Source organism: Heptranchias perlo, chromosome 1 (genome assembly GCF_035084215.1).
Source record: "Heptranchias perlo isolate sHepPer1 chromosome 1, sHepPer1.hap1, whole genome shotgun sequence".
Classification (NCBI taxonomy): domain Eukaryota; kingdom Metazoa; phylum Chordata; class Chondrichthyes; order Hexanchiformes; family Hexanchidae; genus Heptranchias; species Heptranchias perlo.
Genome location: NC_090325.1, coordinates 25,379,684 through 25,407,457, shown reverse-complemented (window position 1 = coordinate 25,407,457; position 27,774 = coordinate 25,379,684). Strand labels below are relative to the sequence as shown.

General features: G+C 42.0%; 1 protein-coding gene across 1 annotated transcript in view; it reads right to left on the bottom strand.

Annotated features, from left to right (window-relative positions):
- Window positions 1-27,774, bottom strand: part of maea (macrophage erythroblast attacher, E3 ubiquitin ligase) — a 158,865-nt gene that overhangs the window by 82,754 nt on the left and 48,337 nt on the right. Inside the window, exon 3 of the mRNA XM_067982597.1 lies at window positions 20,493-20,696. Coding sequence (XP_067838698.1) covers window positions 20,493-20,696 — 204 coding nt within the window. The remainder of the gene's footprint in view (window positions 1-20,492; window positions 20,697-27,774) is intronic.

Sequence of the window (27,774 nt, the reverse complement as noted above, 5' to 3'; positions counted from 1 at the left end):
GGAAAACGGAGCAGGCTGCATGATGACCACACCCAAAATTCTGATCTGTGCTCCAGGGATATTCCAGTCTGTGCTGGGAGTGCAAAAGCGGTCAGTTTACCTTAAAACGCCAAACCAACTGAAAAATTGTTTACACGAAAGGAGCATGGGGAGCAGATCAAAGGCCCCTTTCTAATTCCATGTATTTTTTAAAACAATATTTGTTCTTGGGTCATGGGCGATGCTAGCAAGGCCACTACTGCTCATCCCTTGTTGTCCTGAGAAGTTGATGAGATAGCGATCTTTATTACAACTGAGTGATTTGATATTTCAGAGGGCATTAACCATGTAGTGTGGGACTGGAGACACATATAGACCAGACCAGGTAGGGGTGACATTCGTAACCAATTTATTTTTTCCTAGTGCAAGCCCACAAATTACCAGATTTATTGAATTCAGTATCACAATTTGCTATGGCAAAATTTTAACTCAACTTCCAGTAGCATGAGCACTACACTATTGTTAGAGGGCTGAAGTGGTTTGGAATTCGAAGCCAGTCTTCCAGCTGAATCAAACAAACCATATGTCAAGCTACTGATCAAACATGCAGTTTTAATTCTTCCACCAAAACACAAGTATAGCAAACAGCCTTAGATATTCTTTGACTTTGCCAGCCATGTACTTATGGTTACCCAAAACATCATAGAACATTCACTTTAGAATATTTTTGCAATATTCTGCTGCAGTACACCCATAACAATAATCAACTTTTATTAGCAGTTACATTTTGCCATAGGATATCTAGACTAGCACTAGAATTTACAAACTGTTTATTCTAAATGGGAACAGACTACATGAACTGAACAAATTATAAATCAGAATGTCAAAATTTGAAAACAACATTTTTTTTTACAGAAAGCAAGATTATAACTTAATAACTGAAGTATTGAGTTTAATTTTTAAGCTATTATGTATAAAAAATATTTCCAAGAGTCTGTCTCCTCTCTGACAAAACAATTTATCACCACCTCATTAGGGTACCAAATAAGATTAACAAATTATCCAAATGAAAAGCATGATCACTCTGAGGCTTTCAGTCAGCATTACTTGGTCACACGTTAACAAAATATATTGTCATAGTCCTTGGTTGTTGCCTTATACAATTCTGAATGTCATCTGTAATCACTTCACTTGGGATCTGTGCTGCCAGACAGTCATTATGTCTGCTCTGAATTTATTGTGTTTTCTGTACTTTGAAAGGTTCCAATAAAATGTTTTACATATAAAAGCTTGAAAGTGTAATTTAGGCAACTAACTCAGCTTTAAAACTGTCACACTTCATGAATGGAATGGAAATAGGAACAGAAAAAACATTTTGTTTGACCTCTAAAATTTGCTGAGCTGAACCTCCTCGTTAGCTAAATGTGGAATTACAGCTGTTATCAATCTCAACTACAGACAGGCACAAATACAGCACATATTAGTGGAAGGAAATTCTTTACAGCCTTATTCGTTACATCAAGTTACTGTCTCATTCAGTAATATTCTTTCACTGGTCTTCCCAGAAAAACAGAAGTGAAATTCAGGCAGCTGTTTTTGGTTTGTTGTGCAGAAGAGAAATGCACGAAGTTCCCTCTTCATGGAACCAAGACTTCAGGGTCTTTGCCACAATAGACGACAGCAGGACAGGTTTTCTTTAATCAAAGATGACTTATTACTGGTTGCCCTTCACCTGGATTACAAGATCTGTACCGTAGTGCTCTAGTAGTAGATACATTTGCTGCTGCGATGCTACCTATCCAGAATGGACTGTTTTGAGAACGATGGTAGTCATGATGTGGAGATGCCGGTGATGGACTGTATTTGACAATTGTAAACAATTTTACAACACCAAGTTATAGTCCAGCAATTTTATTTTAAATTCACAAGCTTTCGGAGGCTTCCTCCTTCCTCAGGTGAACGATGTGAAAATGAAATCCTCGAAATGAAATCGCATTTATAATTCACAGAACAATGCTTGGTGATTACAGACAGTTTTTTCAACTGCCCGTTGCCAAGGCAATCAGTGTGCAGACAGACAGGTGTTACCTGCCAGGTCTCAGAATATACAAATCACCAAAAAAAACAACAAACAAAAAAGAGATAGAGAGGTAGAAACATAGAAAAGACAGCAACTGACCCGTTATATTAAAAACAGATAACATTTGTTCGCTGGTGGGGTAATGTGTAGCATGACATGAACCCAAGATCCCGGTTGAGGCCGTCGTCATGGGTGCGGAACTTGGCTATCAACTTCTGCTCGACGATTTTGCGTTGTCGTGTGTCTCGAAGGCCGCCTTGGAGTACGCTTACCCGAAGGTCGGTGGATGAATGTCCATGACTGCTGAAGTGTTCCCCGACTGGGAGGGAACCCTCCTGTTTGGCGATTGTTGCGCGGTGTCCGTTCATCCGTTGTCGCAGCGTCTGCATGGTCTCGCCAATGTACCATGCTCTGGGGCATCCTTTCCTGCAACGTATGAGGTAGACAACGTTGGCCGAGTCACAGGAGTATGAACCATGCACCTGGTGGGTGGTGTCCTCTCGTGTGATGGTGGTATTTTTTAAAATTTTTTTTATTCGTTCACGGGATGTGGGCATCGCTGGCAAGGCCGGCATTTATTGCCCATCCAAAATTGCCCTCGAGAAGGTGGTGGTGAGCCGCCTTCTTGAACCGCTGCAGTCCGTGTGGTGACGGTTCTCCCACAGTGCTGTTAGGAAGGGAGTTCCAGGATTTTGACCCAGCGACAATGAAGGAACGGCGATATATTTCCAAGTCGGGATGGTGTGTGACTTGGAGGGGAACGTGCAGGTGGTGTTGTTCCCATGCGCCTGCTGCTCTTGTCCTTCTAGGTGGTAGAGGTCGCGGGTTTGGGAGGTGCTGTCGAAGAAGCCTTGGCGAGTTGCTGCAGTGCATCCTGTGGATGGTGCACACTGCAGCCACAGTGCGCCGGTGGTGAAGGGAGTGAATGTTTAGGGTGGTGGATGGGGTGCCAATCAAGCGGGCTGCTTTATCTTGGATGGTGTCGAGCTTCTTGAGTGTTGTTGGAGCTGCACTCATCCAGGCAAGTGGAGAGTATTCCATCACACTCCTGACTTGTGCCTTGTAGATGGTGGAAAGGCTTTGGGGAGTCAGGAGGTGAGTCACTCGCCGCAGAATACCCAGCCTCTGACCTGCTCTTGCAGCCACAGTATTTATATGGCTGGTCCAGTTAAGTTTCTGGTCAATGGTGACCCCCAGGATGTTGATGGTGGGGGATTCGGCGATGGTAATGCCGTTGAATGTCAAGGGGAGGTGGTTAGACTCTCTCTTGTTGGAGATGGTCATTGCCTGGCACTTGTCTGGCGCGAATGTTACTTGCCACTTATCAGCCCAAGCCTGGATGTTGTCCAGGTCTTGCTGCATGCAGGCTCGGACTGCTTCATTATCTGAGGGGTTGCGAATGGAACTGAACACTGTGCAGTCATCAGGGAACATCCCCATTTCTGACCTTATGATGGAGGGAAGGTCATTGATGAAGCAGCTGAAGATGGTTGGGCCTTGGACACTGCCCTGAGGAACTCCTGCAGCAATGCCTTGGGGCTGAGATGATAGGCCCCCAACAACCACTACCATCTTCCTTTGTGCTCGGTATGACTCCAGCCACTGGAGAGTTTTCCCCCTGATTCCCATTGACTTCAATTTTACTAGGGCTCCTTGGTGCCACACTCGGTCAAATGCTGCCTTGATGTCAAGGGCAGTCACTCTCACCTCACCTCTGGAATTCAGCTCTTTTGTCCATGTTTGGACCAAGGCTGTAATGAGGTCTGGAGCAGAGTGGTCCTGGCGGAACCCAAACTGAGCATCGGTGAGCAGGTTATTGGTGAGTAAGTGCCGCATGATAGCACTATCGACGACACCTTCCATCACTTTGCTGATGATTGAGAGTAGACTGATGGGGCGGTAATTGGCCGGATTGGATTTGTCCTGCTTTTTGTGGACAGGACATACCTGGGCAATTTTCCACATTGTTGGGTGGATGCCAGTGTTGTAGCTGTACTGGAACAGCTTGGCTAGACCCGCAGCTAGTTCTGGAGCACAAGTCTTCAGCACTATTGCCAGGATGTTGTCGGGGCCCATAGCCTTTGCTGTATCCAGTGCACTCAGCCGTTTCTTGATATCACGTGGAGTGAATCGAATTGGCCGAAGACTGGCTTCCGTGATGGTGGGGATATCGGGAGGAGGCTGAGATGGATTATCCACTCGGCACTTCTGGCTGAAGATGGTTGCAAACGCTTCAGCCTTGTCTTTTGCACTCACGTGCTGGACTCCGCCATCATTGAGGATGGGGATGTTTGCAGAGCCTCCTCCTCCCGTTAGTTGTTTAATTGTCCACCACCATTCACGACTGGATGTGGCAGGACTGCAGAGCTTTGATCTGATCCGTTGGTTGTGGAATCGCTTAGCTCTGTCTATAGCATGTTGCTTCCGCTGTTTAGCATGCATGTAGTCCTGAGTTGTAGCTTCACCAGGTTGGCACCTCATTTTTAGGTACGCCTGGTGCTGCTCCTGGCCTGCTCTTCTACACTCCTCATTGAACCAGGGTTGATCCCCTGGCTTGTTGGTAATGGTAGAGTGAGGAATATGCCGGGCCATGAGGTTACAGATTGTGCTGGAATACAATTCTGCTGCTGCTGATGGCCCACAGCGCCTCATGGATGCCCAGTTTTGAGCTGCTAGATCTGTTCTGAATCTATCCCATTTAGCACGGTGGTAATGCCACACAACACGTTGGATGGTGTCCTCAGTGCCAAGACGGGATTTCATCTCCACGAGGACTGTGCGGTGGTCACTCCTACCAATACTGTCATGGACAGATGCATTTGCGACAGGTAGATTGGTGAGGACGAGGTCAAGTAAGTTTTTCCCTCGTGTTGGTTCGCTCACCACCTGCCGCAGGCCCAGTCTAGCAGCTATGTCCTTCAGGACTCGGCCAGCTCGGTCAGTAGTGGTGCTACCGAGCCACTCTTGGTGATGGACATTGAAGTCCCCCACCCAGAGTACATTTTGTGCCCTTGCTACCCTCAGTGCTTCCTCCAAGTGGTGCTCAACATGGAGGAGGACTGATTCATCAGCTGAGGGAGGACGGTAGGTGGTAATCAGCAGGAGGTTTCCTTGCCCATGTTTGACCTGATGCCATGAGATTTCATGGGGTCCAGAGTCAATGTTGAGGACTCCCAGGGCCACTCCCTCCTGACTGTATATCACTGTACCGCCACCTCTGGTGGGTCTGTCCTGCCGGTGGGACAGGACATCCCCAGGGATGGTGATGGAAGAGTCTGGGACGTTGGCTGAAAGATATGATTCTGTGAGTATGGCTATGTCAGGCTGTTGCTTGACTAGTCTGTGGGACAGCTCTCCCAATTTTGGCACAAGTCCCCAGATGTTAGGAAGGAGGACCTTGCAGGGTCGACTGGGCTTGGTGTTTTGCTGTTGTCGTGTCCGGTGCCTAGTGGTCCGATGCCGGGTGGTCCGTCCGGTTTTATTCTTATTATGACTTTTCGTAGCGAGATTTTACAACTGAGTGGCTTGCTAGGCCATTTCAGAGGGCAATTAAGAATCAACCACATTGCTGTGGGTCTGGAGTCACATATAGGCCAGACTGGGTAAGGGCGGCAGGATTCCTTCCCTAAAGGACACCTACAGACGCTACACGTTACCCCACCAGCGAACAAATGTTATCTGTTTTTAATATAACGGGTCAGTTGCTGTCTTTTCTATGTTTCTACCTCTCTATCTCTGTTTTTTTTTGTTTGTTGTTTTTTTTGGTGATTTGTATATTCTGAGACCTGGCAGGTAACACCTGTCTGTCTGCACACTGATTGCCTTGGCAACGAGCAGTTGAAAAAACTGTCTGTAATCACCAAGCATTGTTCTGTGAATTATAAATGCGATTTCATTTCGAGGATTTCATTTTCACATCGTTCACCTGACGAAGGAGGAAGCCTCCGAAAGCTTGTGAATTTAAAATAAAATTGCTGGACTATAACTTGGTGTTGTAAAATTGTTTACAATTGTTTTGAGAACAGCAAAGGAATTGCTGAAGACCCAGGCTGCTTGTTTGATACGTCTTAGAGATACCATATCCCTTGTTTCCAATATAAGAACATAAGAAATAGGACCAGGAGTAGGCCACACGGCCCTTCGAGCCTGCTCCGCCATTCAATATCATGGCTGATCTTCGACCTCAACTCCACTTTCCCACCCTATCCCCATTTCCCTTGATTCCCTTAGTGTCCAAAAATCTATCAGTATTGAATATACTCAATGACCAAGCATCCACAGCCCTCTGGGGTAGAGAATTCCAAAGATTCACAAACCTCTCAGATTTTTTTTATTCATTCATGGGATGTGGGCATCGCTGGCAAGGCCAGCATTTATTGCCCATCCCTAATTGCTCTTGAGAAGGTGGTGGTGAGCCGCCATCTTCAACCGCTGCAGTCTGTGTGCTGAAGGTTCTCCCACAGTGCTGTTAGGGAGGGAGTTAAAGGATTTTGACCCAGCGACGATGAAGGAACGGCGATATATTTCCAAGTCGGGATGGTGTGTGGCTTGGATGGGAATGTGCAGGTGGTGTTGTTCCCATGTGCCTGTCCCTTGTCCTTCTAGGTGGTAGAGGTCGCGGGTTTGGGAGTTGCTGTCGAAGAAGCCTTGGCAAGTTGCTGCAGTGCATCCTGTGGATGGTACACACTGCAGCCACATTGCGCTGTTGGTGAAGGGAGTGAATGTTTAGGATGGTAGATGGGGTGCCAATCAAGCAGGCTGCTTTGTCCTGTATAGTGTTGAGCTTCTTGAGTGAAGAAATTCCTCCTCATCTCAGTTCTAAATGGCCGATCCCTTATCCTGAGACTATGCCCCCCAGTTCTGGACTCTCCAGCCAGGAGAAACAGCCTCTCAGCATCTACCCTGTCAAGCCCTCAGAATTTTATATGTTTCAATGAGATCACCTCTCATTCTTCTAAGCTCCAGAGAATATAGGCCCAATAAACTCAATCGCTCCTCATAGGACAACCCTCTCATCCCAGGAATCAACCTTCGTTGCATCCCCTCTCAGGGAAGTATATCCTTCCTTAGGTAAGGAGACCAAAACTGTACACAGCACTCCAGGTGTGGGCTCACCAAAGCCTGACATAATTGCAGCAAGACTTCCTTACTCTGATACCACAACACCCTTGCAATAAAAGGCATGCAAACCATTTGCTTTCCTAATTGTTTGCTGTACTTACATGTTAACTTTTTATGATTAGGGTACAAGAACACCCAAATATGCTCTCTGTTCAGACAATTACAAGAAGGGGTTTTAACTAGACACCTACTGAACTAGTTGTTTTACTAAGCTTCATTTAGGGAGAGGCTTGGCCAATGATAGATATACTCATCAGTTATGACTGACATGGCTGCATGATCAGGAGGACTTCATTAAGGAATATTGTCTCAGTCACATCACAGTCGTCAGTGATGCTTTCACGAGGAAGTTCAAGGTGGCCGTTCAGCCACAAACGCACACGGATTCAGAGAAGACCAAAAAGCTCATGCTAGTAATTAGAACTGGAATCAACAGAATGCTAAGGAGTATTAGATCCCTGCTATGAAAGTCTGCTGCAAATCATCGCAGGTGTCACTTAAAAATGGATAAACTTCATTTATTAATTCCAAATTTATATCACATCACTACCAGTGTAATTGACATTAAATTGATGGTCTAAAAATAGCATTATAATCCACAAGGATAGCTATTATGGGAACTGGGAAATTTAGATAACTGCAATAGGGGATCCTTTTCCACAATTGGTGTCAAGATTCATTGTTACTGAATATAAAGGGTGCTTCTTCCTATATCTAAAGCATCTCAGGCCCTTTAATGACATTGCATTTTGAGCACTTTTTTTTGACTTCCCACTGTACCTTCAACTCAAATTGCCTGAGGCTAATTTGCTGTTGCGACAATGGCATCAATCTGGACCATTGAGAATAAGCAGCACCTTGACGAAAATTATGCAAATTTTAAAGCTAGCATTTAGTACATATATTCAAATTATTATTTAATGCAATGCAAATCTATTATAGATTTGGTTGTATTGTAGAGATTGTACACATACAAACGTCCATTAGAAAACTGGAATCACTTTTCTATGGTGGAGAAACATAGAAAATAGGAGCAAGAGTGGGCCATTCGGCCCTTCTCCGCCATTCAAAATGATCATGGCTGATCGTCTAACTCAGTACCCTGTTCCCGCTTTTTCCCCATATCCCTTGATCCCTTTAGCATCAAGAAACATATCTATCTCCTTCTTGAATGCATCTAATGACTTGGCCTCCACTGCCTTCTGTGGTAGAGAATTCCACAGGTTCACCACCCTCTGAGTGAAGAAATTTCTCCTCATCTCTTTTCTGAATGGCATACCCCGTATCCTGAGACAGTAACCCCTGGTTCTGGACTCGCCAGCCATCGGGAACATCCTCCCTGCATCTCGTCTGTCTAGTCTAGAACACACTGCAATCATATTTCTGTTATTTCAGGTTAAATTAATTTGTTCTGGGACAGCGGTTTTCAAACTTTCCTTGTGAACATGAGCACATACTGGTTTTACTCAAAAAAGGTAGAAAGACAGTGCTATTGGTGTTTCACCAGTATTGGCACAGTTACTGATATACCTATCAGTTAGAATTACATGCACAGCAACAGAAATCTAGAATTCATGTTTTGACCTCACGGATCATCTGGGAACCCTACCTGATCCCCAGATACCAATTTGAAAGTTACTGCAGTGGAACAATTAATGTTTTAGTCATGGCTGATATTAAAATAATTTTACATTATAAATGTATAGATCAAGAGAAAACAGAGTGAGCAGAAGCATGTGCAAAAAAAAGTGGCTGCTATGAACATAGAAACATAGAAACAGGAGTAGGCCATTCAGCCCCTCGTGCCTGCTCCGCCATTTGATAAGATCATGGCTGATCTGTGATCTAACTCCATATACCTGCCTTTGGCCCATATCCCTTAATACCTTTGGTTGCCAAAAAGCTATCTATCTCAGATTTAAATTTAGCAATTGAGCTAGTATCAATTGCCGTTTGCAGAAGAGAGTTCCAAACTTCTACAACCCTTTGTGTGTAGAAATGTTTTCTAATCTCGCTCCTGAAAGGTCTGGCTCTAATTTTTAGACTGTGCCCCCTACTCCTCGAATCCCCAACCAGTGGAAATAGTTTCTCTCTATCCACCCTATCTGTTCCCCTTAATATCTTATAAACTTTGAACAGATCACCCCATTACCTTCTAAACTCCAGAGAATACAACCCCAATTTGTGTAATCTCTCCTCGTAACTTAACCCTTGAAGTCCTGGTATCATTCTAGTAAACCTACGCTGCACTCCCTCCAAGGCCAATATGTCCTTCCGAAGGTGCGGTGCCCAGAACTGCTCACAGTACTCCAGGTGCGGTCTAACCAGGGTTTTGTATAGCTGCAGCATAACTTCTGCCCCCTTGTACTCTCGTCCTCTAGATATAAAGGCCAGCATTCCATTAGCCTTATTGATTATTTTCTGCACCTGTTCATGACACTTTAATGATCCATATACCTGAACCCCTAAGTCCCTTTGGACATCCACTGTTTTTAACTTTTTACCATTTAGAAAGTACCCTGTTCTATCCTCTTTTGATCCAAAGTGGATGACCTCACATTTGTCTACATTGAATTCCATTTGCCACAGTTTTGCCCATTCACCTAATCTATCAATATCCCTTTGTAATTTTATGTTTTCATCTACACTGCTTACAATGCCACCAATCTTTGTGTCATCGGCAAACTTAGATATGAGACTTTCTATGCCTTCATCTAAGTCATGATGTAGACAAATGTAAGGAGTGGACAAATGTAAGGAGTCGTACAACACCAGGTTATAGGTGACGAAGGAGGAAAGCTCCGAAAGCTTGTGATTTCAAATAAAGCTGTTGGACTATAACCTGGTGTTGTACGACTCCTTACATTCATCTAAGTCGTTAATAAATGAAGGTATGGAAAGAGGAAAGGGATCAATTGATTCTTTCATACAAGATTCTATGTTCAATTATTACGTGAAATATCTCTTTCAGGAAAATTGTAATTTAAAAAGGAGAACTGTGTGCATTGCAGCAAAGTTGAATATTGGACCAGTGCTGCAATACAGTGGACAAACAGGGAAACCAGTCCCTTTTTGATTGATAGTTACCTCACCCATCTATTTTTTGTTTACTAAAATCGGTCAATCCCTTCATTTCAGAAACACATCTAGTTGCATGTTGAGACCATTTAAACTTTGTTTCAAAGACCTAGCTTAGTAAATTATTTAATTTGTTTAAGAACTTAATTTTCTTTCTTACTCATTTCTAACTTGTTGCCCTGAACTTAAAACCTTTGGCCACAGTAATATTTCTGGACCAACTTTATTATTGAGGTCAAAAACCAGGGGGCATATATTTAAAGTAATTGGTAGAAGATAAGAGGGGAGTTGAGGAGAAATATTTTCACCCAGAGAGTGGTGGGAGTCTGGAACTCACTGCCTGAAAGGGTGGTAGTGGCAGAAACCCTCAACTCATTTAAAAAGTACTTGGATATGCACTTGAAGTGTTGCAACCTACAAGGCTACAGACCAAGAGCTGGAAAGTGGGATTAGGCTGGATGCCTCTTTTTCGATTGGCACATACACAATGGGCCAAATGGTCTCCTTCTGTGCCATAAATTTCGATGATTGTTCCTCATCATAATCTTGAAAATTTCATTTAATTGACAAAGTCTCTCGTTTTCCCATAAAATAAGCCCTAATCTTAATCTTTTCTCACAATAGTTTCCCAATGCTCTCAGTTATTTTTGTTGCTCAGCTATGTACCCCCGTCAAAGGCAATACAGTAATATTCTTCCCATGAAGGGGCAGGAGGTGAACCACTCAGACTACCCAGCTTCTGTCCTGTTCTTGCTAAATAAAAAAACAAGAGTAGCTTAAATACAGTTACATTCTACACATCATTATCCTTTTGTGATTCAGTTGGAAAAATCCTCTGCAGATTTGATGGGCCAAATGACCTAATTATGTGCTGTAACATTCTATGGCGAAAGCACAAAATAGATTTGAATAAAAAGGTCCTTCAGCCCATTTGATCTCATTTTTCTAAATTATCCCAAACTTTATCCCATCACAGCTTTGATGACAACCTAAACAGATAGTATGGACCTCAACTTAACATTTCATCTGAAGGATGGTGTTAACAAAAAAGTGTATTTTTGTCTATATTGAATTTTTAAACATGTATTTTGTATTATATGCAAGGGGTTATACCCAAAGTCACACAAAGTATTTTTCAAAGAACCATCACCTCAGACCAGGCAATTTGGTTGGAAAGGGCTGGTCTAAAGCATTTAATCACCTTAGGCCATCACATTCTTCCTAAACATCTTTGGTGACTGGCTGTTTGATCGGATATATTTATGTAAAATGTAGATGGTCAACTGCCTTTTGTTTCAGTATAACTCTGGAGGTAGTCCCGTGCCACTTTGACGCTAGGATAATGGGTTTGACTGACTTCTGGACAATGTCACGTAGTACTTTCCAGCTGGTAATTCAGAGACCTGGCCACAAATTACTAATTAATGTGGGCCATGTGCATAGCTAAAATAAGCAGTCTACATCCAGTGTTCAGCCAATTGCTGAAGAGTTGTATATTTTAAACATTTTGGGGTAACCAGCAAGGGAGCTAGGCTAGACTGAGGTGATAGCAATAAAACATAGGAACTGCTGGACGAAAAAAGACCAAGGTCCACCTAGTTTGCCTTCTACCCTCCTGGTAGTCACATGATACAATAATAATGACAATGACTAATCATAGCAATCAATCTCTATCAATTAGTCTACAACAGACCAGAAATTACACAAGGAATCCCCAGTGGTGGAGTGCTTTGGGAACCATAGGTCCAACAATACCTTTTTCCTCCGAAGCATGCTATACTTACCATGTCATGTCTCAAATTGCACATATACTGTATCCCAAAATGTTATTCTCTGAAAGAAATCTAATTTGCATTTGAATTAATCAATACTAACTGCTTCCACTGTATCCCGAGGGAGCCTGTTCCATAGATTAACCATCAGCTCACTGAAATATTGTTTCTGCAGATTAGTTTTAAATTTACCACCCTTTAAGCACAGACTGATTCCATTGTTCTGGACAAGATGAAATAGCTTATGGTCTACATTATCTAGTCCCTTTCGAATCCTGATAACAGCAATATCATCTCTCAACCTTCTCTTTTTCAGTAAGAGCATCGGTGTAAAAGTCGATGTTGAGAGATAAAACATGTGTTTTTATTACTTTATGCATCATGAGGAGTACAGTAATATATACTTCATCATTTTATACTGTTTACTGCTTATTCATCTTCCTTATGTAAACAAAACTAACTTACTCGGAGCTTAAAGCATCACTCTGGCAAGAGTGCATATTTAGTTCACTTTTGAGAGGTGAAAATCATGTAGCGGATCAGGATACATTCCAATATATACAGTAAAGGTTCTCTATTACAATTCCTGGATCTTTCTATCATTATTCTAGATGTTAGACAGAAAAAAAAGTGAACTCTGGATCATGGGGGATGAGGTCTGCTTATGACAATGGTTGGCAATGGAGTGTGCAAACCCAAAAATGACAAATACACATCTAACAATGCAGCGCTCCCTCAGTACTATGTTGAAGAATTAGCCCAGATTATCATAGTAGGTACAGCACAGGAGGAGGCCATTCGGCCCATTGTGCCTGCTCTTTGAAAGAGCTATCTAATTGGACCATCACCCTGCTCTTTCCCTATAGCCCTGGAAATTTTTCCCTTCAAGTATTTATCCAATTCCCTTTTGAAAGTCACTACTGAATCTGCTTCCACCATCCTTTCAGGTAGCCTTATAGCATTCCAGGTCATTACAACTCGCTGCGTAAAAAAAACGTTTCCTCATGTCGCCTCTGGCTCTTTTGCCAATCACCTTAAATCTGTGTCCTCTGTTTACCGACCTTTCTGCCACTGAAATAGTTTCTCCTTATTTACTCTGTCAAATCCGTTCATGATCTTGAACGCCTCTATCAAATCTCCCCTTAACCTTACCTGTTCTAAGGAGAACAAACCCAGCTTCTCCAGTCTCTCCACATAACTGAAGTCCCTCATCCCTGGCACCATTCCAGTAAATCTCTTCTGCACCCTCTCCAAGGCCTTGACATCCTTCCTAAAGTGTGGTGACCAGAATTGGACACAATACTCTAGCTGAGGCCTAACCAGTGATTTATAAAGGTTTATCATAACTTCCTTGCCTCTATTAATAAGGCCCAGGATCCCATATGCTTTTTTTAAAAAAAACAGCCTTCTCAACTTGTCCTGCCACCTTCAAAGATTTGTGTATGTGCACCCCCAGGTCTCTGTTCCTGCTTCCCCCTTTAAAATTGTACCATTTAGTTTATATTGCCTCTCCTCATCCTTCCTATCAAAATATATCACTTCGCACTTCTCTGCGTTAAATGTCATTTGCCATGTGTCTGCCGATTTCACCAGTCGGTTTATGTCCTCCTGAAGTCTGTTACTATCCTCCACATTGTTTACTACATTGCAGAGTTTCGTGTTATCTGCAAACTTTGAGATTATACCCTCCATACCCAAGTCCAGGTCATTAATATGTCTGAAAAAGAGCAATGGTCCTAATACTGACCCCCGGAGAACACCACTATGTTCTTCCTTGCATTGTGTTTTTCCTTCTGAAAAACAACTGTTCTTCACTACTCTGCTTTCTGGCCACTGACCAATTTTATATTCATGCTGCCACTGTCCCTTTAATCCCATGGGCTTCAATTTTGCTAATAAGACTATTATGTGGTACTTTGTCAAATGCCTCTTGAAAGTCCATGTACACAACATCAACCACGCTACCCTCATCAACCCTCTCTGTTACTTCATCAAAAGAACTCAATTTCCTGGCTGATTTTCATCTATTAGCCCATACTTTTCCAAGTGCCAATTTACTTTGTCCAGGATTATTGTCTCAAAGTTTCCCCACTACTGAAGTTAGGCTGACTAGCCTATAACTGCCAGGTTTATCCCTCTCCCCTTTTTTGAACAGGGGTGCAACATTTGCAATCCTCCAGTCCTCCGGCACCACCCTTACTTCCTTCAGTAACCTAGGATGCATCCCATTTGGCAAGGGTGACTTTTCTACTTTGAGTACTGCCAATCTTTTAAGAACTTCCTCTTTATTTATATCCCATCCAATATTGCTACTACCGCCTCCTTTACTGCTACAATGACAGCATCCTCTTCTCTAGTGAAGGCGGATGCGAAGTATTCATTTAATGCCTCAGCCATGCCCTCTGCCTCCGCAACAAGGTCTCCTTTTTTTGTCCCGAATCGGTCCCACGCTTCCTTTGACTGCCCTTTTACTATTGATATGCTTATAAAGACTTTTGGGTTCCCTTTTATGTTAGCCGCTAATCTAGTCTCATACAGTCTCTTATTCCCTTTTTTAGATCTCCTCTGTACTTCCTATATTATGAACCTTACATTCGTCATAAGCCTCCTTTTTCTGTTTCATTTTAAATCTCTATATCTTTAGTCATCCAGGGAGTTCTAGCTTTGGATGCCCTTCCTTTGCCCCTCATCGGGTTGTGTCTACTCTGCATCCGAACCAACTCCTCCTTGAAGGCCTTGCATTGTTCAATTACTGTTTTGTCTACCAATTTTTGATTCCAATCCACCTGGGCAAGATCACTTTTTAAACTCACTGAAATTTGCCCTCCTCCAGTTAAACATTTTCACAAATGATTGTTCCTTGTCTTTTTCCATAATTATTCTAAACCAAATGATATTATGATCGCTGTTCCCCAAATGCTCCACCACTGAAACTTGCTCCACCTGCCCCACTTCATTCCCCAAAACTAGATCCAGCATGGTTTCCTTCCTGGTTGGGCTGGAAACACACTGTTCCAGAAAGTTCTCGAACACATTTCAGGAATTTCTCCCCCTCTTTGCCCTTTACACAGTTACAGTCCTAGTCTAGTTTGGGATAATTGAAGTGCCCAATTATCACCATTCTATAGATCTTGCATCTTTTTATAATTTGCCTGCAAGCGTTCTCCTCTATCTCCTTCCCACTATTTGGTGGCCTATTGTATACACCCAGTCGTGTAATAGCTCCTCTATTGTTCCTTAATTCTAAGCAAATAGATTCTGTCTTTGACCCTCAACTACATCATCCCTTTCCAGTGCTATAATAGTTTCTTTGATTAATACTGCCACCCCCGCAACCCCGCACCCCCCCTTTCCTTCCTTCTCTATCTTCCCTGAATACCTTGAAACCTGGAATATTAACTATTCAATCCTCCCCTTCTTTGAGCCAGGTCTGTTATTGCCACTAGATCATAGTCCCATGTGGCGACTTGAGCCTGCAGCTCACCAACCTTAATTACCACGCAACGTGAATTTACACATGCACTCCAATCTCATCTTAGACTGCCTCGCATATGCTCCCAGTCTGATCCTTCCTATTTCTGAACTATTCTTTACTCTAATGCCACTTGTCGCTCCAAGTCATATGTGCACCTTGTTTCTCCTCTCTCATGTTTTCTCCTGGTGCCTATCCCCCTGCTGAATTAGTTTAAACCCTCCCCCACAGCACTCGTTTACCTCCTTGAGAGGACATTGGTCCCAGCTCTGTTGAGGTATAACCCCTCCAGCTTGAACAGAAACCTCCTGTCCCAGAACTGGTCCCAATGCCCCAGGAAACTGAAGCCCTCCCTCCTGCACCATTGCTCCAGCCACACATTAACAAGTCTTACCCTACTATTCCTATACTCATTAGCGCATAGCACAGGCAGTAATCCAGAGGTTACTATCTTTGAGGTCCTGCTTTTTAACTTCCTCCCTAGATCCTGAAACTCTGACTGCAGGACCTCGACCCTTTTCCTTCCACCTGCACTGCCTGCCTGCTCCTCCTAGTCTGTCTGGTGGTCACCCACATCCTCTCCACCTGAACTCACTGTAGCTGTGGGGTGATCACCTCCTGAAACGTGCCATCCACAAAACTCTCAGCTTCCCGTATGCACTGTGGCGATGCCAACCAAAACTCTGAGCTCAAGCAGTTGGCGGCACTTCCTGCATATGTGGTTTTCCAGGACACAAAATACTCTGGAGTTCCCACATGGCACAGGATGTGCATGCAACAGGCTCCAGCTGTCTTCTTATGTTAGCTACAGTTATTTAAACTGGATGTTTAGCTTTAAGGCACTTTACCGTTTCTCTGACACTAAAACACTAACCACTAAAAAACATTAACCAATGAGCTGAACATTTACTGACTTACCCTCAGCGCTCCTCCTTGCCTTGTTTTGATTCTTTGTGCTGATCCCTTTTTGCTCTGCTCAGTCTTAGTCGATAGTGCTTTGGTTTAAATCACTTAGCACTTCGGTCTCCCTCTGCACCTAATTCTCACTCATCAAATTCCCAATTGGATATCCCCCACTCTGTTAGCACTTCACTCTGTTAGAGGTTCACTTTCTGTCTTTCCCAACCTCTGTGCTCAAGCCTTATACACTCAAGTTTTGATGTGAGCCTCAAAGCTACAACTGCTGACCTAGGCAAAAGTGACTGAGCCACGTCTGACATTCTATAGCAAGTATTAGAGTCTAAAACAAAATAGGAGATCCTCAACGTGATGAAAAGACCATGAGCCTAATGGACTCCTCTTCCTAATAGTGCTCTATTTGTAAGAGCAGGATTATAAGAATATATACTTACCTTACCTTAGGGATGGTTACCATCAAACATCTTCAAATATATCAGATTATAACAGCTTGTGTTTAATTATTTCAACCATTTTAAGGATTAATGCACCAAACAAATTAAATGTTAGATTGGCCAGATTTAGAATGCAAATTAACTATTTATTGAATTGCAGTTCCTTTAAGCTTTAAAAAACTGCATCAAAATTGACTTTGCTGTTTGGGTTAAGTTTGGATACATTTTGGTTTTCACAATGCTTTGATCAACATAAAATAAGATAATATTGTGGTTATTGAACAGCATACTGCCATGTTTTTTTTTGAGATTACAAAACTGTAATTTTTCAGTCATTAATGTTACAGTCAGAATACCCATAACATGCACCACACAAAATGTAAGAAGCATCTGAACCAATTAAATACTGCTACCTCAGAGTTGTAAAACAGATACGCAATATGAACAAAAGGGCTATTTCAAGATATCTAATTGCTGAACTGAATATGTGCAATTGTAATGGCTTCACGAGTGCATTGCTCATTTAAGTAATGTAGTGTTTACTAGCATACTTCCATTCACTTCTTATTTTGGGGATCAGTATAGATTTAGGAAAATCTACAAGGCCCTAATCCTACGTGTCCACAGACTTTCAATTTCCATGGGTTATCTCAACTTTACCTATTGTAATACTTCTAAAGTTGACTGATTACAGAACCATAAGAAAGCTAATTCTTTAAAAGAGGTGTTTTTGCAATGCAATTTGCACAAACATCATAAATAAGTACAGAGGCATTTGACCAATCCAGCACATCCTTCACAGAATACGGTGCATTTACGGCATCTAACTGCCTCTTTAATAATTCCAGAGCTTTTGCCTCAACTACCATTCCCAGAGGAACATTCGTAGCATGAAGAAGTGCTTCCCAATCTTGAACTTGCTTTTCACCAGTTTGTTCCAATGTCCCCTTATCCTGCAGTCATGGTTTATTTTGAAATAGTGTTATGGATGAAATTTTTTTTATTCCACTTTGTATCTTAGACACCCTTTCATTTACCTCTTCTAATGCTCAGAATCAAGAGTCTAACTGTTCTAACAACATCACCCGCAGAGTCGGGAGCAGCAACAGCAACCTACTGAGCGGGAGCGGCCTGAGAGAAGACCAGCCCGTAAAAGGGTGAGTGAAATCTGGGGATCTTACTATGGGTAAACAGTGAAAGATTGTTTCCACTGGTGGGCAAAGGGGGAACAGGGAGACAGAGAATTCTCACTGAGCTCAGATAGCATCACAAGCTCCAAAACATGGAAGCATGAGGGCTGGCAGCGGCCCATAGTAGCGCTGCGGATTTGGGGGGAGCAATGCTTCAGTGTCCTCCATTGGTCCCTTTAAGGGCCACTGTTTACGTCGCTGCAGCGCTGGAAAAACTATTCAGGGCTTGCACATCGCATCACACCAAGATTTTCACGCATTTTGCAGAACGGTCCTAAAACAGGTGCAGGATCCATGCTGATTTCAGGCTGCTGCAGTGGATGCCAAAACCAGTGAGGACTAATATTATGCCGGCCAGGCCATTGGCGCAGATTAGGTACAAGACCTCGCACCCAGAAATTGGTATACATTGAACCACTTTTATGCCCAAAAAAACTGGCAAAACGCATTCCAATTACTACACACAGTGTGTCCAAATAAAGTTTTCTGAATGCGGTCCATGCCAAGTGCCAGGATGTCGGATCAGGTCTGCCATGTAAATTGAGTTTGACACCCCTGATCGAGAATACTAATTGCCTTAAACTTGTGCAATAGCCTTGATCAAAAGGTTTACTGATGTCCAAGTACATTACATCATAAGGCTTTCCAATGTACACAAGATATCACTTCCCCAAAAGAATTCAAGGGACGTCATTGGATAGTATCTTCCACCTTCTGAAACTATGTTGGCTTTTAGTTACTAGCTTATTTTCTTACAGGTCACCATTTTATTCCATTATTTCACCAGTTTTTGATGCAAGACTAATGCCAATATACTTGTTTTTTGAAAATAGTCATAAAATTGGCTTGGTGCTAATCCAACCTGTTTTCTTGGTCTCATTCCTGATAATAGTCAGCATTTCATAAATTTTGTCCTCAATCTCACTTAGCATTCTGGAGTATATGATCTCATTGAATGGCGGAACAGGCTCGAGGGGCTAAATGGCCTACTCCTGTTCCTATCTTCCTATGTTCCGACATACCAATTGTTCGAGGATTTATTGGATACGAACTGGTCTAGTATTTCCTTGAAGTGATGTCAAAGTCTAAGTTTAATTGTGCAGCCTCCTAGGATGGGTTGACACGCTATTAGTGTCTTCTTCATTGAATACTTCCATGAGGTACCCATTTAGTATATTAACTCCAATTTAATAGTCAAAAGTATTTAGGCATTGAAACTGCTTTGGAAATCTCAAGTCTGTTAGGGTATAGCAGATATAAAAATATTAATTATGTCTCATCTCAGTTATTTGTTGTCCAAAATTCCTTATATTTTTAAAACAAATGTTTTGTTTTGCAACGCAACAAGAACTGATTTACTAAATAGGCTTTAAAAACAAAAGTGAATGCTAGATTGAAACTTCTTAGTCCAATTCTGTATTCTTTAGCCCTTCAGGATACTTTTTAATACCATCTTTATCCTTGTATATTGACAAATCCAAAATCATCCGCAGGTAAAAGTGGAACAAGCTTAACCCTTTCTGCTTATTTATACAATTTATTTTTGACCACATTCATTGATTTAAAAAAAAATTTCAAACTGATTAAGGGTCCTTCCCCTAACAAGCAATAAAGTATGATGGTGGTCCTTAATGCTGTACTTCCCAACAATGTGTAGATATGGAAGCAGAACTGTCAGTTTGTGAAATAGAACTCATCGAAGTGAATCATGAAACATTGTTAGCATTGAAGACATTAGTCTGGAGCTACATTTAATCTCAACAACTACATATCAATGTTCAGTCTTTAGAATAATCAATTTCTTACATATGCAGGTTAAAGCAAAATTTAAAAATATTGTTGATTTGCTGCCATCTAACTTTTCTTTTGAATTTGAAAAACATGCCAATCAGTATCCTGTCCAAATTTGAATATATTTAGTCAAGAGTCCCAAATCTACAGAAAAATATACTGGTCAGCAAGACTGTCAAGACCAAATTTAACATTGTATGGCTGAAATATATTCAAAACCCATAGCTTTGTAATAGACTTATAATGTTATACAGAACAAATACTTTTTTGAATTATCAGCTCTCTCCCCTTAATCATTCACTAACTTTAGATTCCTTCACCTAAAACAATGGAAACAAAAATTTAAAATGAGCCCCAAGGCCATCTGTTTTTTTTTTAAATATACAAATTTGAGATGCATGGTATATTTGTAATAATGCAACTTATCACATTTGGATCAAGACTCTTGAGATCCACAACCGTTACCACAAGTGTAGAATATTCATTTGGTTACATAACAATACAAAATTATAGACTAATTCCACATAAATCCAACAGTATGCAATATGTAATTATATGGTAAGTTAACAATATTTTTCCACTGGGTTCTCTCCATTATCACTTTAGCGATTTCACTCATACTGCTAAGCACAGTGATTGTTTTCAGGCACCACCTACCTCAATTCCACTCTGTTTGGTCAGTTTAACAGCAGTGTTATAATAGCCACACCGCAGCAAGTGTTCCACCATCATGCGGTCCATGCGTTTTTTCTTCCACATATTAACTGCTGCCGCTTGGTCACTGCTGTGTTCTTTCAAGTGTTCAATTCTACGTTTGCACAACTTTGCACTCTCATCTTCAGCTTGGATTGACTCAACTGCCTGCAGGAAGGACAAAATAAACTCAGTGAAATAAACACCCAATAAGAAAACTGATCTGCAATGCATTTCTGTTGGGCAATGTATGATAAAACATGCTGGCACTGGGGAGGCTGTAATTGCAGCATGACAAGTTCCCATTTTCCATAGGCAGTTTCCGCTATTAATGTGGACATCGGAATTTATAATGGAAATACAAATGGACAGAACGTATGACTTCAAAATGGGGAGGGAGGAACGAAAAACAATCACTATCAACTAGAAAAAAAGTACTAGGTAAACGAATGGGTCTAAAGGCTGACAAGTCCCCTGGATCAGATGGCTTGCATCCGAGGGTTTAAAGGAAGTGGCTACAGAGATAGTGGATGCATTGGTTGTAATCTTTCAGAATTCACTAGATTCTGGAAAGGTCCCAGCGGATTGAAAAACCGCAAACGTAACACCCCTATTCAAGAAGAGAGTGAAACAGAAAGCAGGTAACTATAGACCAGTTAGCCCAACATCCGTCATTGGGAAAATGCTAGAATCCATTATTAAGGAATTTGTAGCAGGATATTTGGAGACTCATAATACAATCAAGGAGAGTCAACATGTTTTATGAAGGGTAAATCATGTCTGACAAATTTATTAGAGTTCTTCGAGGAAGTAATGGGCAGGGTGGATAAAGGGAAACCAATGGATGCAGTATATTTGGATTTCCAAAAGGCATTCGATAAAGTGCCACATAAAAGATTACTGCACAAGATAAGAGCTCATGGTGTTGGGGGTAGTATACTGGAATGGATAGAGGATTGGCTAACTAACAGAAAACACAGAGTCAGGATAAAAGGGTCATTTTCAAAATGGCAATCTGTAACTAGTCGGGTGCCGCAGGGATCAGTGCTGGGGCCTCAACTATTTACAATATATATCAATGACTTGGATGAAGGAACAGAGTGTCTTGTGGCCAAATTTGCTGATGATACAAAGATAGGGGGAAAAGCACGTTGCGATGAGGACACAAAGTGTCTGCAAAGGGATATTGACAGGTTAAGCGAATGGGCAAAAATCTGGCAGATGGAATATAATGTGGGAAAATGTGAAGTCATCCACTTTGGGAGGAAAAATAAAAAAGCAAAATATTATTAGAATGGAGAAATACTACAAAATGCTGCAGTAGATGGATCTGGGTGCCCTTATACATGAAACACAGATAGTCAACATACACATGCAGCAGGTAATCCGGAAGGCAAGCGGAACACTGGCCTTTATTTCTAGGGGGATGGAGTATAAAAGCGGGGAAGTCATGCTACAACTGTACAGGGTGCTGGTGAGACCACACCTGGAGTACTGCGTACAGTTCTGGTGCCCTTATTTAAGGAAGGACATACTTGCATTGGAGGCAGTTCAGAGAAGACTCACGAGGTTGATTCCGGGTATGGAAGGGTCGTCTTATGAGGAAAGATTGAACAGGTTGGGTCTATACTCATTGGAGTTTAGAAGAATGAGAGGAGATCTTATTGAAACATACAAGATTCTGAGGGGATTCAATAGGGTAGATGCTGAGAGGATGTTACCCCTCATGGGGGGATCTAAAACTAGGGGGCATAGTCTCAGAATAAGAGGTTGCCCGTTTAAGATGGAAACGAGGAGGAATTTCTTCTCCCAGAGAGTTGTGAATCTTTGGAATTCTTTACCCCAAAAAGCTGTGGAGGTTGAGTCATTGAACACGGGATGGGCAATAAATGCTGGCCTCGCCAGCGACGCCCACATCCCGTGAACGAATAAAAAAAAATACATTCAAAGCTGAGTTAGACAAATTTTTGATCAGCAAGGGAGTCAAAGGATATGGGGAAAGGGCAGGAAAGTGGCGTTGAAGTAAAAATCAGATCAGCCATGATCTCATTAAATGGCGGAGCAGGCTCGAGGGGCCAAATGGCTTACTCCTATCTCTTATGGTCTTATGGGAGAGACTTACAATTGAACACCCTATTCTTATTCTAAGAATGGACAGGTCTAAGAAGATTCGAACAAGAGCCTATGAAGATATGGTGTGTATATAATTTTAACTACGCTGTCTGGCAATGAAACAGAACTAAAATGCTGAAATAACCCGAGTTTAGCTTAGCTACCATAGTCCAAGTTAATGTCTTTAAAAGAATTCAGTAAGAATGCTTTGTTGAAGTAAGCTGCTCATGGTCGACCAGTCTTATCTCAGTCACTGTAGTGTTGGGCAACGTCCTGTCTCAAAGAATTTAGCCTGTCAAGATAAGCCGCTCATGGCTGATCAGCTTTGTCCCCCTCCAGTCTAAACTCATCAAGCTGACAATAACCAATCAACCTTATCTTCCCTGACCTTATGTTGGATAAAAAACTTCATATTTTGAGGCTTCAGGTGCAAGGGTTGGGCTGGTGCCGATTACAAGACCAGTATAAGTACAGGTAATCTTAAGAGGTCAGTAGTAGAGGGAAAACTACGGAGAAGAGAATGCCGGTCGGGTTACAACTCTACTCAAGAAGGGAATGGGGTAATATCAATCTGTTCTTAAAACTTTCACTCGAGCATTGTAATGGTTTGATCACCTCAATAAAGACAAAGTATAAATTAAGAATCTTGTCACCACCCATAAGGTGTCAGGGTTGGATTTATTACGCTATTACCCTCTGCCTCACTTGGTCTCAACTTCCTGTGAGTAATGCCATGGCAGAGTGTCTTAATAATACTGCAAAAAGCAGGCATTTCTTTTAAGTGTCACATTTACACCTTCTCATTGCACTTTGTTGGTAATATCCCCATTGCTATAAGATAGTATATTCTCCAACTCAGTAAGCATCTGCATATACACAAAAAGTATAATACTAACTTACCAGGTGTAATTGTTTTGCTGATGTTGAAAAATAAATCCTACACATTTATTCAATGCTATACTAATATTTATCTACAAGTCTCTTTCCGATGTCCAGCTTATCAGTTTTACAAAAACATTACACATCATAATTACATCGCTTTTTAAATTTCTATTCTTCTTTCTCTCCATTTTGCTTATACAATCAACATTGCTACATCCTCCGACTACTACACATTTCCTGCAGCTGGGTGGAAAGGAGAAGTGGGCAGTAGATAACATGATAGTTGAGTCCATGAACTTTTCCAGTTGTGATCAATGTCATTCCAGATGTTAAATCAGCAAGTAGGAGAAGTATTTAAATCAGTTTCAAATGCCAATTAAAAACTCAGGAATGCAAAATCACTAACCAAACAAGGTATCATCTTTATCATGGTTTATTCAAATACTCCCATGTTCATTCAGTTAAAGGTACTAAAACCAGAGGTAACACGATCTTTTATTAATAAATTTACATCAATAAAAGGATGAACATTACCTGAAGCGCTCAAAATCTGAATAGAAAGTGAATGAAACTTGGTTTTATATTACAGGCATATCGTATCAGTAAAATATCAATCTAACTAAAAAGTTGTGTACCTGGCACATATTCTGTACCCTGGGACAAAACTATCTGCATGGCATAGGAATGTCTGTTGGGCACAAAGCATGTCAATTGATGTTGCAAATGGTACATTTGAACCAATTAACACACACTTTAAAAAATCATCACTCTTTACAAGGTTTTCCCCATTTACTAAAAAGCATCCAATGACCAACTGACATTCACAGAAGCAATAAATCCTTCAGTGGGCATGTTTCTTCCCTACCTACAATATAGTACACTTGAAAATAAGATTTGAGAAGATGAGAACAAAGTTACTTGCATCTGAAGCAAATTTTGTAATGTGGCTGGTAAATAGCATAATATATCTGAAACCCTATCTTGAAGCATCATGCGACAGGTAATATTTTTATCTTGTATCAATCATGTGCTAAATGATGTACTTTGTTTTGCTACATTGGATTTGCTGTATTATACCGATGGGCAAACTGCTGTCAAGTTTAGGCTGCAGTGGAGCAGTGGTAAACATCTGCCATTCTGAATACTCAAGAGCTACTGCATGGGAGAGCAACGAGTGAATCTATATTTTTTTTACTTACTGAATCTTGAAGACATCTGAATATTGTGAAACCCACAACACATTGGCACACATGTATCAAACAAGGTTGTACTGTAACTGACCGATAGGTGGTATACAAGAATAGTAGGGTTGACTCTCCATCCAATTATTTTAATCGTCTGCAGAAGTACATTTACACTCAACGACTACCTCCATGGCCTGGCACAGATCACGCTCATTATATAGAATGGTTTAGCAATAGCCTTGTACAAGAGGGTGGTTGTACCACCTTCTCCCGAGCCTGTACAAATACTGCTTTATAGGAATCTATTAAGCATATAAGTGCCTCAAATTGACTAACGGTTACATCGAAACTACAGCACAGAAACAGGCCATTCAGCCCAACTGGTCTCTAATGGCATTTGTGCTCCACACGAGCCTCCTCTCTCCCTACTATCTGCATGGCATAGGAATGTCTGTTGGGCACAAAGCATGTCAATTGCATTACGATCAGCACTCCCTTCCATTCCTTCTCCTTCATCTGCTTATCTAGCTTCCCCTTAAATGTATCTATGCTATTTGCCTAAACGACTCCTTGTGGCAGCATGTTTCTCATTCTTATGCTTTGGGTAAAGAAGTTTCTCCTGAATTCACTATTGGATTTATTTGCAACTATTTCATATTTATGGCCTCTAGTTTTGGACTCCCTCACAAGTGGAAGCATTTTCTCCACGTTAACCCTATCAAACCCTTTCATTATCTTGAAGACCTCCATCAGATCACCCTTCAGCCCTCGCTTTTCTGGAGAAAAGAGCCCTAGCCTGTTTAGTCTTTCTCGATGAGTATATCCTCTCAGTTCTGGTATCAACCTTGTGAATCTTTTTTGCACCCTCTCCAATGCCTCCATATCGTTTCCATAGTATGGAGATCAGAACTGCGCACACTATGCCAAGTATGGTCTAACCAAGGTTCTATACAAATTTAATAAAACTTTTCCACTTTTCAATTTATCGCTCTAGAAATGAACCCAGTGCTTGGTTTGTCTTTTTTATGGCCTTATTAACCTGCATGGCTACTTCTAATGATTTATGTATCTGTATCCCTAGATCGCTTTGCTCCTCTATCCCATTCAGACTCCTTCTGTTCAAGCAGTAGGTGGCCTCCTTATTCTCCCTACCAAAATGCACCACCTCACACTTACCTATATTGAAATTCATTTACCAATTACATGCCCATTCCGCAAGTTTATTAACGTCTTCTTGCATTTTGACACATTCCTCCTTTGTATTAACTACACCCCCCAATTTGGTGTCGTCCACATGTTTTAAAATTGTACTTCCGTTTCCCAAATCATTAATGTAAATTGTGAACAACAGTTGTCCGAGCATCGATCTATGTGGAACACCACTTCCCACCTTTTGTCAGTCTGAGTAGCTACCCTTAACCCCTATGTTTTCTGTTTTGTAGCCAAGTTGCTATCCATTCTGCGACATGTCCCCTGACTCCACATGTTCTGACATTAATCATGAGTTTATAATGCGGTACCTTAGCGAAGGCTTTTTGAAAATCCAAATATATTACATCTATTGCATTACCTTTGTCTACTCTGTTACTTCTTCAAAGAATTCAATAAGATTGGTCAGGCATGACTTTCTCTTCTGAAATCCATGTTGATTATTCTTCATTATACTTTCATTTTCTAGATGTTTTTCTGTTACATCTGTGAGTAAAGATTCCATTATCTTTCCTCCAATGTTAAGCTAATTGGTCTATAGTTCCCTAGACTTGGTCTATCTCCCGTTTTAAATATTAGCTGTCCACCAGTCCTCTAGCACTATTCCTTTTTCTAAATGAGCACGGAGTGTGGCCAACAGAGTGAACTGCTGAGAGCTTGGTAAGTGTGGGAGTTCGGTGAAGTGGGGGAAGGAGGTGCTGCTTTGCCTTGCTTTTCCTAACTGTTTCCGCAGAGCGGCAGTGGACCTGAGCAGCAGAAGACTGAGATTGGGGAATAAAAGCAGCAGCAGACCTGCAACAAGAGAAAACTACTGTGCGACGTCACAGGTGAGGCAGGAGAGTCAGAGAGGTGAGCACAGTATAAAAGGAGAGACCGAGAGCGGGAGGAGAGTCTGAGAGTCAAAGGCAAGTCATGGCAGCAGACCTCGCACCCATGATATGCTCCTGCACTACGTGGGAAGTCATGGACACTACCAGTGTTCCTGGCGACCATGTATGAAGGAAGTGTGTCCAGCTGCAGCAACTGGCTAACCGTATTTCGGATGTGGAGCTGCGGGTAGATTCACTGTGGAGCATCCGCGATGCTGAGACTATCGTGGATAGCACATTCAGTGAGGTGGTCACACCGCAGGTAAAGATTATGCAGGCAGAAAGGAAATGGGTGACCGACAGGCAGAGTAAAAGGACTAGGCAGGTAGAGCAGGAGTCCCCTGGGGCCCATTGCCCTCTCAAACAGATAATCTGCTTTGGATACTGTTGGGGGAGATGGCTCATCAGGGGAAAGCAGCAAGAGCCAAGTTCGTGGCACCACGGGTGGCTCTGCTGCACAGGAGGGGAGGAAGAGGAGTGGCAGGGCTATAGTGATAGGGGATTCAATTGTAAGGGGAACAGATAGGCGTTTCTGCGACCGCAAACGTGACTCCAGGATGGTATGTTGCCTCCCTGGTGATGGGGTCAAGGATGTCACGGAGCGGCTGCAGGGCATTCTGGAGGGGGAGGGTGAACAGCCAATAGTCGTGATCCATATTGGTACCAACGACATAGGTAAAAAAAGGGATGAGGTCCTGCAAGGTGAATTTAAGGAGTTAGGAGATAAATTAAAAAGCAGGACTTCAAAGGTAGTGATCTCAGGATTACTACCGGTGCCACGTGCTAGTGAGTATAGGATCAGAATAGACCAAATGAATGCGTAGCTGCAGGGATGGTGGAGGAGGGAAGGATTTAGATTCCAGGGACATTGGGACCGGTTCTGGGGAAGGTGGGACCTGTACAAGCGGGACGGGTTACACCCGAGCAGGACCGGGACCAATGTCCTCGTGGGGGTATTTGCTAGTGCTGTTGAGGAAGGTTTAAACTAGA